General features: G+C 42.2%; 1 protein-coding gene across 3 annotated transcripts in view; it reads right to left on the bottom strand.

The window, feature by feature from the left end:
* The window catches only part of JADE2 (jade family PHD finger 2), a 147,175-nt gene that overhangs the window by 121,080 nt on the left and 12,714 nt on the right, over positions 1-13,381 (bottom strand). For all 3 annotated transcript variants that reach the window (XM_077924526.1, XM_028718058.2, XM_028718057.2), the window contains exons 2-3: positions 6,091-6,148; positions 2,287-2,372 (exon numbers count right to left, since the gene is read on the bottom strand). In XM_077924526.1, coding sequence (XP_077780652.1) covers positions 2,287-2,372; positions 6,091-6,148 — 144 coding nt within the window. The remainder of the gene's footprint in view (positions 1-2,286; positions 2,373-6,090; positions 6,149-13,381) is intronic.

Genomic DNA, 13,381 nt, shown 5'->3' with positions numbered 1-13,381 from the left:
TCATGGGGCTTTCATGCCTCAGCTTTCCTCTGATGTCCCCTGAAAATAAGCTCCTGGGGACTGTGAAACCTTTGGGGATGATTTGGGATGGGGGGGTGCAGTCAAAAACTGCCATCTCTCTGGTGTGAATGGAGGAGCATGAAAGTGCTGTCTAATTCTATGTACTTTTTAAAAAAAATAATCTAAAATTTAGAAATAAATATTTAATAATGCTTACACTACAGTGAAGATTCACCAGCGCTATGACAGGGAATGTTTTTTAGATCCCACGAGGCCATTTTATTCAAGCCTGTCTATATGGTTTTGATTCCTTTCTATCTCAGTAACTGCACATACAGGTGTAGCCACAATAAATAAATGTGTTAAAAGCACCCGTTATATCTTCTTTCCTGTTCACCATGAACAGCCAGTTCTTCCCACATGGCAACAAAACTCATGTTTTCCGTTTACAGTAATGTGTGTTCTCAGTCTGTGCAAAGGCATAATTCCTGAAACGTGGTATCTTGAAAAGGAATGGTATTTGCTAGAGCAGTGGAGAGTGACACCTCAGGCAACCAAAGAGAACAGTTTCCCAACCCTGAGTTGTCATTTGAAAGGGCCAGGCTGTTTCTCCTTCAGCTTGTGAAGAGTGATTCACCTCATCTCCGAGGAATCTGATTCTTCTGTTGGGTACTGTGTGTCACACACTTCCTGGGGCCCTAGAGAAATATGTATAACTAACCTTTCTTGTCAAGCTGTTCTTCACCACAAATACCAGGCAGCGAAACTAAAAAATGTAACTGATGCATAGGATTTGATCTTCGTTCTCTGCTGAGTTGTAGTTTGCTGTTTTGCTTCTTTTATTCTGTGCATTTAATTTTATTGTGCATTGCCTTAAGCAAGGTTTTCAGTGGAAACACAGCCAATGAACGTTAGAATAAACCAAATACATTCGTTCCTGCACTACATGGAGTCTTCATCCCAAACACCACTAGTGCAGCACTGCATCTGTAGTTAAAATTGGCACCACCCAAATGCACACACAAACTGCTTTTTGTTGGGAGATGTAGGATAACTCTAAACTGTGGTCTACTGAGAATACTCGTCATCCAGTCAAATTTAGCTATTGTCTTAAAATAGCTAAAGAAACTGGAAGCCATATGGAAGTCTGTTGGAGCATTTCCCACTGTGTCAGGCTCATTCACACATTCGACTGATCCATGAGTGCTGCAAGGATGGTAACATTCCATCATCTACAAACGATATGCTCAAGGCTAGCCCTAGGTTTTAGTGGGCTCTATGGAAAGCCATTTGAAGGGGATGCGGGTGGCGCTCTGGTCTAAACCACTGAGCCTAGGGCTTGCCGATCAGAAGGTCGGTGGTTCGAATCCCCGCGACGGGGTGAGATCCTGTTGCTCGGTCCCAGCTCCTGTCAACCTAGCAGTTCGAAAGCACGAAGTGCAAGTAGATAAGTGCTGTACGCCGGCTCCCTCGGCCAGTAAAGCGAGATGAGCGCCGCAACCCCAGAGTCCTCCGCAACTGGACCTAACGGTCGGGGTCCCGTTACCTTCATGGAAAGCCATTTACTGGACTGTTCCCAAGTCTTTCTGTGGATGGTCATATACCACAACTCTGGATGCCTTCTGCTTGGTCACAGCTTACCCAACAGCTCCACACCAGTGTGCAAAATTAAAATATATACATATGTAAGCATATCAAGGAATAAACATGTAATTAAGGTTTTACCACGTCAAGACAAAAAGTGGAACCAGAATACAAATGACAGTGAATGATTGTCTGCAGAGGCTTTCATTTGACTTGGACTCAAGTTTGGGATGAACTAGGGGTTTACCTGGATCAAAAGTGCAATGAAAGCCAACAGATAGTAGGTATTGCAGGACCAAGGACAGCAACTAGACAGACAGCTCTAGCAAAGCTCAACTGGGAACTATCATATAGCTGTAATTCCTCGGACCAGATCTAGCCCCAGCTACAGCTGTTAGCTGGAGAGGTGTTATGAGAAGCAGAGTTCTGGCCCTGCACTAAGATGGTGCTGGATAGTCACCTAATGTGCTTTCTGCATCTTCAGATAGGAGTTCACTAGAACTGTTTATGTATTTCTAAGGAGAGAGATATGGGCTTCCTTCTAGTGTCTCTGATCCCTGCTGGTGTGTCAAGGGCTGCCCTTAACTTCAGGTTTGAGAAAATTACTTTTTGTATTTAAACCTACAAACACACACACACACACACACACACACAACAAATGCCAAACACAGAGGCTGAATAGAAAGATGAAATGCAACTTACCTCTGAGGGTTTCTTCTCCTTCTGTCTTGACCAACCGGATTTTGTATTTGGAATTTTGGAGCATCTTGAAGCTGATGTTGTCTGACCTTCAAACGAAAACAAAATTCATTAAGATAACAACAGCAAGACCTCCACGAAGAAAAGTCTAATCACCATCTAACTGGTGTCTAACAAGAAATTTACAGTTCATTTGTTGAAGATTCTTCAGGACTTATGGACTGCAATCTGAACACCAACTGTGTTGCTGAGGAGAAGAATTCAATGCACCAGAACTTCTGAGAAAGCAACTGGGTGAAACTGGTTCTACATGAGGCCAGCAGCTTTGTTTTGCTCCTGTTGCCTCTTGTTTGAATTATCTCTTTGCTAGATGCATTATTTGATTGGAAATATAAAGGTAAAGGTAAAGGTAAAGGGACCCCTGATATAGGTTTCTCCTAAATCAGCCTTTCTCAACCTGTGGGTCCTCAGATGTTGGTGAACTACAACTCCCATCATCCCTAACTAGCAAGGCCAGAGCTCAAGGATGGTGGGAGTTGTAGTCCAACAACATATGGGGACCCACAGGTTGAGAACCACTGTCCTAAATGATGCTCTTGAATATCCTGTGTAGCTATTGTACTTCAAATGCTTCTAATTTGGACAAGCATCTGGGTCTTAAGAAAATACAAATCCAGGCGAAGCATCAAGTGTTGCTTCAGTTATGGGCTAGTAGCTTTAAGCCTAATAAGAGTGGACAAACCTTAGTGGAAATCTCATAATAAAGCTGAGGTTTTTAATTAGCTCTAACTCTTTGTTGGGTGATTCCTTCCTGCTTCCCCTCCTGTGCTAATCATATATCTCAGTCACTGTGAGCCAACCTATGCAGACCCAAAGTGAAGGATTCAACACAGCTAAGCAGATTGCTCCATCATTGCAAGCATTTCCCAGGTTCAAGCCCCACAGGCGTCTCCAGGTAGGGCTGGGAGACAGCCCTGCATGAAATCCTGGAGAGCCACTGCCAGTCAATGTAGACAATACTGAGTTAGATGGATCAATATAGATAAACTCAGTTTAAGGCAGCTTCCTATGGCCCTGGGAGGAGTCTCTTGCTAAAGCAACTCCACTCAGGTGCTTTACCCAGTGACAAGAATGGCAGCTTTTAGACATGGTGAGGTCTACAATGAAGCAGCCCAGCAAGAGCCCTTGTAGCATCTCAAGTGTCATCAACAAGCCTTAATTTTATTGGTCATTGAAGTGTACTTCACATGAGGTGCTGAGTACTCACACAAGCAGTCACGGAATGAGTGGATTTTACAGGTTGCAGACATTCAAGGATTACAAACTGTTGATAATTGTGTTAAGTCTCTTCTAATCCAATTTAAGATGCCAGCCAGGGTATTTGATAAAACCATCCATTGTTATGTGGTTCTGCTATTTAGAGGAAGGCCACAGAAACTTGCTCTTTTAGCTGTTGCTTTAAATAGTTTATGCAGGAGCTCTGTTCTGATCCTCTCTCAAGTGCTAGAGATCACACCTTTACAATTTTTTTAAAGGCTCTCCACGCAGAGAGTCTGCAAAAAAAAAAAAAAGGGGGGGGGGAGAAAGCTGCTGTTGCCATTGCAGTAAAAGTCCCCGCAGGCTAAAAAGGTCCTTGTTGCTTGACTTGTTCCAATTAAATCATAACATAGAACCTTATGCTGCCATTTATCTCTTTTGGCTTTCTCGGTTCAGAATAAACGTGCTTTATTCTGTGGGTCAGGAGGGCAAACTTTCCCTCCCACATGTCAACTCCTCCTTGAGTCTGACACTTATAAATCTGAATGGGTAAATGAACTCTTTGCCAGCATGCCGGCATGTGTAATGATGCACATACACTACCTCAAGGGGTAAAAGGCTATGGAAGTAGTTCTATATAGGCCATGCTGAGCCCTACCCATGCATACTATTCTGAAAACATCTGTGTGGGGAAACCTACCCCAAAACCTAAAGCAAGTCAATTTTTGTACTGTGTTGTTACTCTTACATGAGTTAAAGAACACTGCAGATCATAGTCCTGTACTTGCATATAGCTTTTGGACTCTCTCTCTATTCTAAGAGGTGGTTGGTTATTCTTTTAAGAAAGACACTTGCGTATAAAGATGTGTATAGACATAATGAAAGATGTGTAATAATATGCTGTGCTCATTTCGCATTTGAATGTATCAAGTCCTGGATGTGTACCTGTATTAAAAAGTTAAGCGTGGAAGAAATGTTAAACTCCACCTAGAAGTTTGGGTCAGCAAGTGAAAATCCCCAGGAAGTGTCTGATCCCAAGAGTGGAATCATCCAGCCTCACATGGCTAACTCAAGAGGCAAAGCACAACACATGAAGCTGATTCTTACTAAGTTAGAACATCTAGACCAGGATTGTCCACTCAGTTGGCAGTGTCTTGTTTAAATCAGCCTTTACCAACCTGGTGGCCTCCAGAGGCTCTGGACTACACCTCCCATCGTCCCTGACCATTTGCAATACTGACTGAGTGGGAGTTGGGAGTCTTAACAACAGCTGCAAAGCACCAGTGGGGAAGGCTGCACTCAATTCCCAGGTAGTGCTGCTACTGGACATCCTTTAACAAGAGATGCCAGCCATTTAACCTTCTGCCTGCCTGGCACATGCTCCATCCCTGAACTATCACCCCTTCCTCTTAGCACCAGGCTTTTAATAACCCTAAAAAATAAACCTCTAAAAAACTTTTCAGGAGAGCTTTAGGGCTCTTGAGGGGTTAAAACATTGTTAATCACAGTATTAAACTGCACCACCTTATCTCAGTTGGACTTTGGCATTTATGCAGTAGGTGATGTTTTAACTGTTGACAAATGCTCTCCTGCAGAGTAACTGTAAACACAGCCATGACCTTCCTTTTCCAGGAAGTGACAGTAGCTGCACATTGTCACACGGTTTTAAATGCCACATCTTGTAGCTTGTTTAAAGGTAACTGAGCATGGGAAGTTACGGAGAAGAGTCCATAATATTTGCACACTAAAGTAAATTGTGTTCATGTTGCACATCCCAAACTAATTCCTACAATATGCCCAGTTTAACCACCTACAGTTTGTTTTTATGCCAACAAACATTCTGCCCTTGAAGTGCTAAGAGCCTAAACTACACAATTTACTGATGGAAAACTGAGCCAGAACAGTTCCCATACAGTACTCAAAATTATGCTTGGAAACAGAACACTTTATTGAACATGGAAGAAGTCGTATGTCAAAATGTGTTGACCATGTTGCATCTTTCATTTAAAATGCTGTACTTCTAAGCACCACTTGGAGGCTTCGCCTCTTTTTGGCTTCCTTGTGTTTGGTGTCTTCCTCAGTTTTTGTTCCTGTAACGTAGCCATCAGATAGCTTCCAGCCTTGCCAAAAGACTACTTTAGTTTTAAAGTTAAGTTTATTTCAAACACTTGCTCCTTCCTGAAGCCCAGTGTCCTTTGACTAAGCTGTTATGAGAGAAGATAGGTTGCAGTGTGCTGTCTAATAAGGGTTTTGTCTGAGTCAAAGTTTTATAATCAGTTTTATTTTATGGCTTCCTCTTGCGCACCGTTCACAGGAGGAGAAGGACACTTAGATCAGACAAAAGGCACCCCACTGCCAGATATGCAAGTGGATATTAACGTCTTGTAGCATATTTTGAAAAGCAATCCCCAAGTACAATTTATTGTTCAGGGACTACCCAGTAAAATGTAGCTTTCCCCGGCTGTCTGCAAAGTAATTATTCAAATGCTTTCCCTGCTGGAGGTGAATCGTTTAGTTATCTTGTTCAAAGCCTTGAATTAAAGGTCTTACTGTCAGTGGTGTCTGAGTTATCACTGCTGATCGAGTACTTTCGCCGTTTCTCTTCCATCTGTAACAAAAGAAAGTGAATATTACACTTACTGTTCAGGAAACTCATTATGGCACCAAATCACTGTTATCTCAGGATATCCACACATCGCATTAACCCAACCATACCAGTGAATACTTAGCCTAATGACAAGAGAATTACCAGGGGCTTAAAGAGTGAAAAAGAACATCACTGAACCACTGCAGTTTAAGGTGCAGTAACACTTCTCTTCTAAATCCCTCTGCCACTTGGGTGTATTTTATTTTTAATCATGCAGAATTCGTGGAAACCAAAACTTTCAAACCAATTCTACAATAAATACAAATTTGAGGAATGTCCATCACTGAGGCGTGGAGAACTCAAGGATACCATGCATCTAAATCTGGATCAAGGTCAGCACTTACTTATAGCCAATTGCCCATTGGAGCAAATGAGTTGATGAAAAGTTTGGGAGAACCCCTTTAGAAATCATCCATGGCCCACAGCAGCAACAGCATCGATCTTTGACTTGATGTCAAATAAAAGGTGGAAATTATTTTGCTAAGGGGAGACGAAGTCTTGGACAAGCAATAGCCCCATGGTAATGGTTTGAAAATTGAACCACATGGTGGCTGGCTCCATTCAACAAGCCAGTACTTACATTACAGTACTTTAGTGCCCAAACCAATGAACCACTGCCTGTTTAAACTAGAGGATCCACATCAGGATATGCCCCAGCACACTCCAGAAGCACAAGAAGCCACTCTGGAGGTTTATTTTTTGGCACAAACCCAATTTCATATTCAAACAGGAGAGAGGGAGGTGCACACCACAAGATCACCACCAAATCGCTAAGACGGAAGAAGCTAATCTTTACTTCAGTTCATTTATGTCCATACCGCAAGCCAACTGTCTTCCAATTATTCAAAGCCTCACTTGTGCTGCACATTATCACTACCACTCTTTCCGCTGGTACATACAAAGTGGGTGGGTGTGCAAGTATCTCAATGGTCAGAGCTCACGGTAAGTGGCATTGTTTCTACATAACACTAAAAAAAAAACCTATGCGTCCCTCTCAAAGTATTTGCATGCAGGTGTGGAAGTTGTTTGCAAAACAAATGATTCCCGAGAGGAAGAAGTATGCCAGATGCCATGTTACATACCAACCCATTGCATCTACATCAATTAACTCTCTGCTATGGTGCATAAGGGTGAATGCACATCTGTGCACAGGTCAGATGTGCATGGAAATCAGATTGCACTCCATATAAACTGTAAGGCAGACATGGCCCAAGTTATTTCTAGGAACACTTATTCCTAGAACTCTTGTGCTTTCCTTTATTTTTTAAGAACAGTATCCTTGGTTAATTCAAAGCATTTTTCCTACTGTCCACTGAACCAAGTATATTGAGAGAAAAAGAATATTAAGGGCAGCAGAGATTCACACACCAATTGTACAGAAACCCTGCTGTGAACACACCATCACAGCTAACCGTGCTGGATGTAACTACAGTGATACGCTATGCAACACAAATGGAGCAGTTCATCCTTACTACACCTACTCTCAATTCCTCCTCCCTTATATATTGCTATCTAGCAACAGATGGCACTACATCTAGTCCGAATTGCCCAAGTCATATATCACACACCTTTCTAGGCCCATGGGGACATTAGGACTTTTGAGAAAGGGTCATGGGTACCATCCTCCGATCCCTTCACTCCCACCTTCCTGGATGGGGGCCCTTCCCACAGAGACATAGAAAGAGAAAGCATGCACATGCACACACATGCCTTACATTTCCAAGCAATGCAGGTAAACGTTGGATCCAGTAAAATTAATCTGAGCTCTTCCAATAACTCTTCCAACTTCCTGCATAAGCTCTATGTACTTCTCAAGAGAGGAAAAAGGTAAGCACCCTCAGCCTTTGCAGACGTGGGGTGGACACCACAGAAAGGAGATGGCTTGTCCATGCCCAAACAAACATGCATACATTCTTTATACACAAAGCAGCAAACGTCACTTTGTCTAGGCCTTCCCGTCGCTTCACCTGCCCAGATGAGGGCATGGGTGGCAAATACCCAAGTCTGACAGATAGTTCCCCTTTTCTGGGCTCAGAGCCCAGCACCCCAAGCTCACAGATAAGGATTACATCAAAGCAAGCCCATTAACTTATATCAAAGCAAGTGACTATAAACATATATGAGCTCATTGCTGCAACAACTACCAATTAATTGTGGGGTTATCTTGACTACCAAGATGGCATTAGCCAATCTTCCAGAACGGTTCACCTTTGGTTGAACACAAACAGGCAGAAGCAGCTCTGGCTACCTCTTTTCTCACGGCAAAGGGGTTTTCTAAAACCACCCACATAACCTCTGGGTCCTGATTTGGCAAACCCTAAGAACAAAGGCCTGCTTTTCTCTGCTGCTTCTGTGCGTTTTCAGATTTTCCAAAATATGCCTGGTTTCATCATAACTAAAGCAGTATAAGCATATTTTAATCCCCAAGTACAACATTATCTCACAAGCCACCACCATAAGAAATCATAACATACAGGGCAGGGGTTCTCTAAAGGTACCAATGACTAGATACCATTCACCACCACCACCCTGTTTTTCTTCTTCTAGGAATGAGGAAGGAAAGAACAAAACTGTGGAAAATAGTTTTGTTTGTGGTTTAATCACAAGAGCTATTAGGAGAAAATTGCACTTGATGACAAGACCACAGGATGCTATTATCCTTTGGAAAAGATGACAATCCACAAAGGAATTCCCATAAATACTAAATCATAAAATCCTAAGCACTGCCTTCATTTCCAGCACATGTGCAATGTTTTACCATGCCACTACGAAGGATAATAACAGCGAAGTAACATAAACATTTTTACTGACAACGCTGTGGTAAAGAATTGCCCTGTCAAAACATGATTAAAATTACTTCTTGACAATATGGCTATATCAATACTTTTCTCCAGTAATTCAGGGGGAACAGATGTTATTAAACCAGCCTTGCACTTCAGGGCCATTAGATTTCAGGGAGAGAGAAAGATGCTGCAGATGGATTTGAAGACAGTTTATGAAGCTGAAATTCCAACTGAGCATCTTCCTACTGGGGTTTTGCTGACCAGGTCAGTTTAAAAAAATAAATACTTAACAGAGCAGCTTCTACTCTTTGGAACTAAGAATGGGCAGAGAAAGATTCATTTGAGGACTTGATATTTGTCCCTCACAAGCTCTCCTGCAAAAAAGTATTTGTGGGGCAAATTAAATGCAAAAATATCCTGAAGGGTGCAAGACTCAGAGCTACAAAATTCAGCTAAGTTCCACTGAGACTTTTACTTCTTAATATTGTTGCCAGCTGTGGCAAAGTTATTTGTGCCAGTTCATAGTCCCCTGCGCCACTTCAATGGCACAGGATGCTGTGTGCCCAGTTCCTCAGCACTGAGTTGAAATGGAGAAACGCTTGTAGGTGTAGGACGTCCAAGAGCAGGCACTGCACTCCAGAGCCTAGGTCACTGAATCGGGAGTAAACAAGTTACCTGGCAGAGATCACCAGGCTTCTTCTAGGATACTTAAGCTGTCAGTTGTAAAATGATGCTAGCAAAGCCTGTCTCCTCCCCTTTTGCACCAAGCTGAGAGGCTAATGTTCTTTCATGCTGCTCCTATAACGTGTGAAATTATGGTGAAGTCCTTCTAGGTTAGCAAACAGTCACATTATAATAATCAGCATTTATTTTAAAAAAATACTTTTGTGCTTAAGGTGCACCACATGCATTCCTTCAGTATACAACACCCCCTGTAAGGATGGCCAGCATTATTATCCTCATATAGCAAATGGGGTCTGGGGTTGAGTGCTCACGGCTTGCCTAATGGCACTGAGTAAGTTTGCTGCAAAGATATAAAAATTCTAGAAGAGTGGCCATGCTAGTCTGTTGCAGCAAAAAAACAATAAAATATTGTGGCTCCTTAAACGCCAGCACATTTGTTAAAGTGAGATTTCGTAGGCAAGAGCCTGGTTCATCACATCTACTAACTAAGTTTGCCAAAGATGATTAAGCATCTAAGAATGTTTTTATAACCGTCCCAAGGTACTCCTCAAAATCTATGTGCAACAGAATGACAACTATGTTTGACCTTTCTTTATTTCTTGAACAACTGAGCCATAATCATTTACAAAGATCTGACATGCTGTGGGGGCCAGTGGTCCTTGCACGGCACAGGTGCCACACACAGGGATGGTAAGGGAAGCCCCGGTGTTGGCAGTAATTTTACTTTATGTAGAAAGCAGACCACCAGTAAGCAAGCTAACGTTATTAGGCCTGGCAGATAACTGCAGGAATGTGGGTTGAGAACTTTATTCTTCCAAAAAGAAATTAAGGATGAATGTTCTTTCAAAGGTTTTCTTCAAAGAGCCTCCTAACAGCAAGCTGTATTGTGCTCTCCCCTTTTCCCTTGGAAGAAGAGCTGAGTCAATCCTGCCAGGCTTTGGATGTTATATGCGGTTCCAGAGTCTCTAAATAACCACAACCTGCTGATTAGATTACTAGGTTACCCTATCCAGCAGGGGAAATGACATTCTATGCATTCCTTCCTCTGCTTTACCCATTAGCTGTGTCATTCTCTCAGGCGTAGAAAATTCTGACTTACAATGGCCTGCTCCCTCATTTTATTCGAAAACTTTCACTTGTGGACATATGCATTTTCTTGCCGGATCATTCCAAGCTATCTAGTTCAGCACTCTGTTTTCGGTCTCAGCTAGCCAGATACAGTGGTGCCTCGCAAGACGGAATTAATTCGTTCCGCGAGTTTTGTCGTCTTGCGATTTTTTTCGTCTTGCGAAGCACGGTGTCGGGAAAGCTTCAAAATCACCAAAGTCTTCAAAAACCTCAAAAAAGGCTACCACACCGCGTTCTATGAGTTGCTCCTCGAAGTCAAGTCGCAACTGTATTAACGGTGTTAAGAAAAAGGAAACAAACTTGCAAGACGTTTCCGTCTTGCGAAGCAAGCCCATAGGGAAAATTGTCTTGCGAAGCAGCTCAAAAAACAAAAAACCCTTTCGTCTAGCGGGTTTTTTGTCTTGCGAGGCATTCGTCTTGCGAGGTACCACTGTACTTATGAAGGCTCATAGCAAGTTACAGGAGGTGATAGTCATTTGTTTGGCTTGAACATGGAGAGCCCACTTAACTTTCATTGCTAAAAACCACTCATAAACTGATCCTCTATTTACATTATTTCTACACACACTTTTTTTAAAGGTTGATAACGTGCATAAACAAGTCATATATGCAAGCCAAGCAGCCTTGTCCCTCAGAAGTGTATCTCAAGTTCTACAACTTTTCAGAAGGCACAAGATTATTCTGTATGGCGTATATTGCAAGGATCTGGCAGAATTCTGGCATAAATTCTAAACTAGCACACCTCTGCATTAACTTTTCCCCACAGCTCAATCAGCCAGCCTACCCAGTGTAGGAATAAGCTTTGCAACAGCATTACAATCCACAAAGCCATTGCCTCAAAGTGATACACATAAGCGTGCGCGCACACACACACACACACACACTTTAAATTGACAATGCTAACTGCAGGAGGCAACTTCTGAGACTTCCCCCTGTGGCAGGTCACTAAGAAGTTGAATAAAATGAGATGCTAATAAGATCTAAAGTACTTTTGCCTGGAAAGTCTCTCCCAGAGTGGAACTCTTTAACATGAAAGCGAGAATTATACAGCAACCGTAATGTGCAAATGCCTAAACCACTCCAACATGTGAATGGAATCTCTATCTTTAATATCACTAATTTATTCAAATACCGTCTTGGGAGAGCAAATTGTAGAAAAGGAAAAAAGTGTTTGGTCATCAGATAATCTGCCTTTGGAACGCCTTACTTAACAGTGTCCCATTTGGGGCTCAAATTTCCCCATCCCTAGTCAGTCATTTTTTATCCTATGGTGGTCAAGGGAAACGCACACACTGAATTCTGTGTTCTCTCAAGTTGTGGTACGGCTGAAAGAAACCACTTTCCTGTTTGTTCTTCCTACATACCTGAATAAAAAAAAGAAAACAGCACCCCCGGTGGCATGTTAGGAATCTTCTTTCTGAATCCGTAATTCTTCTCTAGCAATCCATTTTCAGACACTTTTCTTTTTGTCAGCTAAAAACACACAGGACAGTTCACTGCCTTTTAGCTTTCATGGAAACTGCTTGGTAACTTCTAGAAAATACAGCTAACCTTTTCCCCAAAAAGTATCTTACTGATCCTTGGGTTTTCATTCTCTTCTTTGTATTTTCTTTGCTCCGTGCCGTAAAACATTCCCCTCTACAGTTTGTGAATCAAAACTATGTAAGGCCTAGGTAACCCTAGGCTGCATCACTTGATTGAATACTACTCTATACCAAATAATAATAATAACAGAATTTTTTTTTTGGGGGGGGGGGGGACTGGAATGGCTAGAACTATTTGCAGTCATACAGCATTCACAGCCGTATAAAACTTCACTTGCACTATAAAGTGATCCAAGACCCACATTTAGTACCTCAGTAAAAACTAGGCCTCACTCAAGGCTCAGACAAGAGGGCTCATGAATCTGAAAAGAATGAGTCCAAGCCAGGTGCTCTAAATTCCTCTTCTACAATAAAAAGCAAAGAAGTCGTTCTCGTGGTTCTCAAAGGCTATCAATCAAATTCAGATTTCTGGGGCTTTTGTGTATGATAAGAGCCCACGATGTGTTCAAAATACTCTAAGCCCATCTTCAAGCCTGAAGCTAGTAAAGCAAATGAGGTTTAAAGCTTTTTAGTCATGCCCCTCCACACCTGCTCCATCGACTAGTGTTTGACTAGCTTCAAGTTTCAAAGTGATGGAGCACTGCATGCCAGAGGTCCGATCCCTGTTGCTTCCAGGTAGGGCTGGCGAAAGCTTTTGCTTGAAACCTGGGAGAGCCATAGGCAGCCAGTGTAGAAAATACTGAGCTAGGCAGAACCAGTGTGGCCTGACTGTGCTGCTTCCTAAGCTCCTAAGATTGGCTCAGAGCACATCTGAAAACTAAGCTCCTAGATCTCATTTTATCATCTTTCTTACCAAGCTGACATTTTGTTTAGCTTGTGCTCTGCATTTTTCAAACTTCAGATGCTAGGAAATAATAATATAGCTAACTTTTCCATTCTATTAGTATTAGTATTACTACTACTGTACTACTACTACACCTTTTCCCCTAGCAGAATTCAAGGCAGCTTACATATAAAATAAGAACCGCTAGAAACATAGGGGGGGGGGGGGAATC

Source organism: Podarcis muralis, chromosome 2 (genome assembly GCF_964188315.1).
Source record: "Podarcis muralis chromosome 2, rPodMur119.hap1.1, whole genome shotgun sequence".
Taxonomy (NCBI): domain Eukaryota; kingdom Metazoa; phylum Chordata; class Lepidosauria; order Squamata; family Lacertidae; genus Podarcis; species Podarcis muralis.
This window is presented reverse-complemented; position numbering and strand designations above follow the sequence as displayed.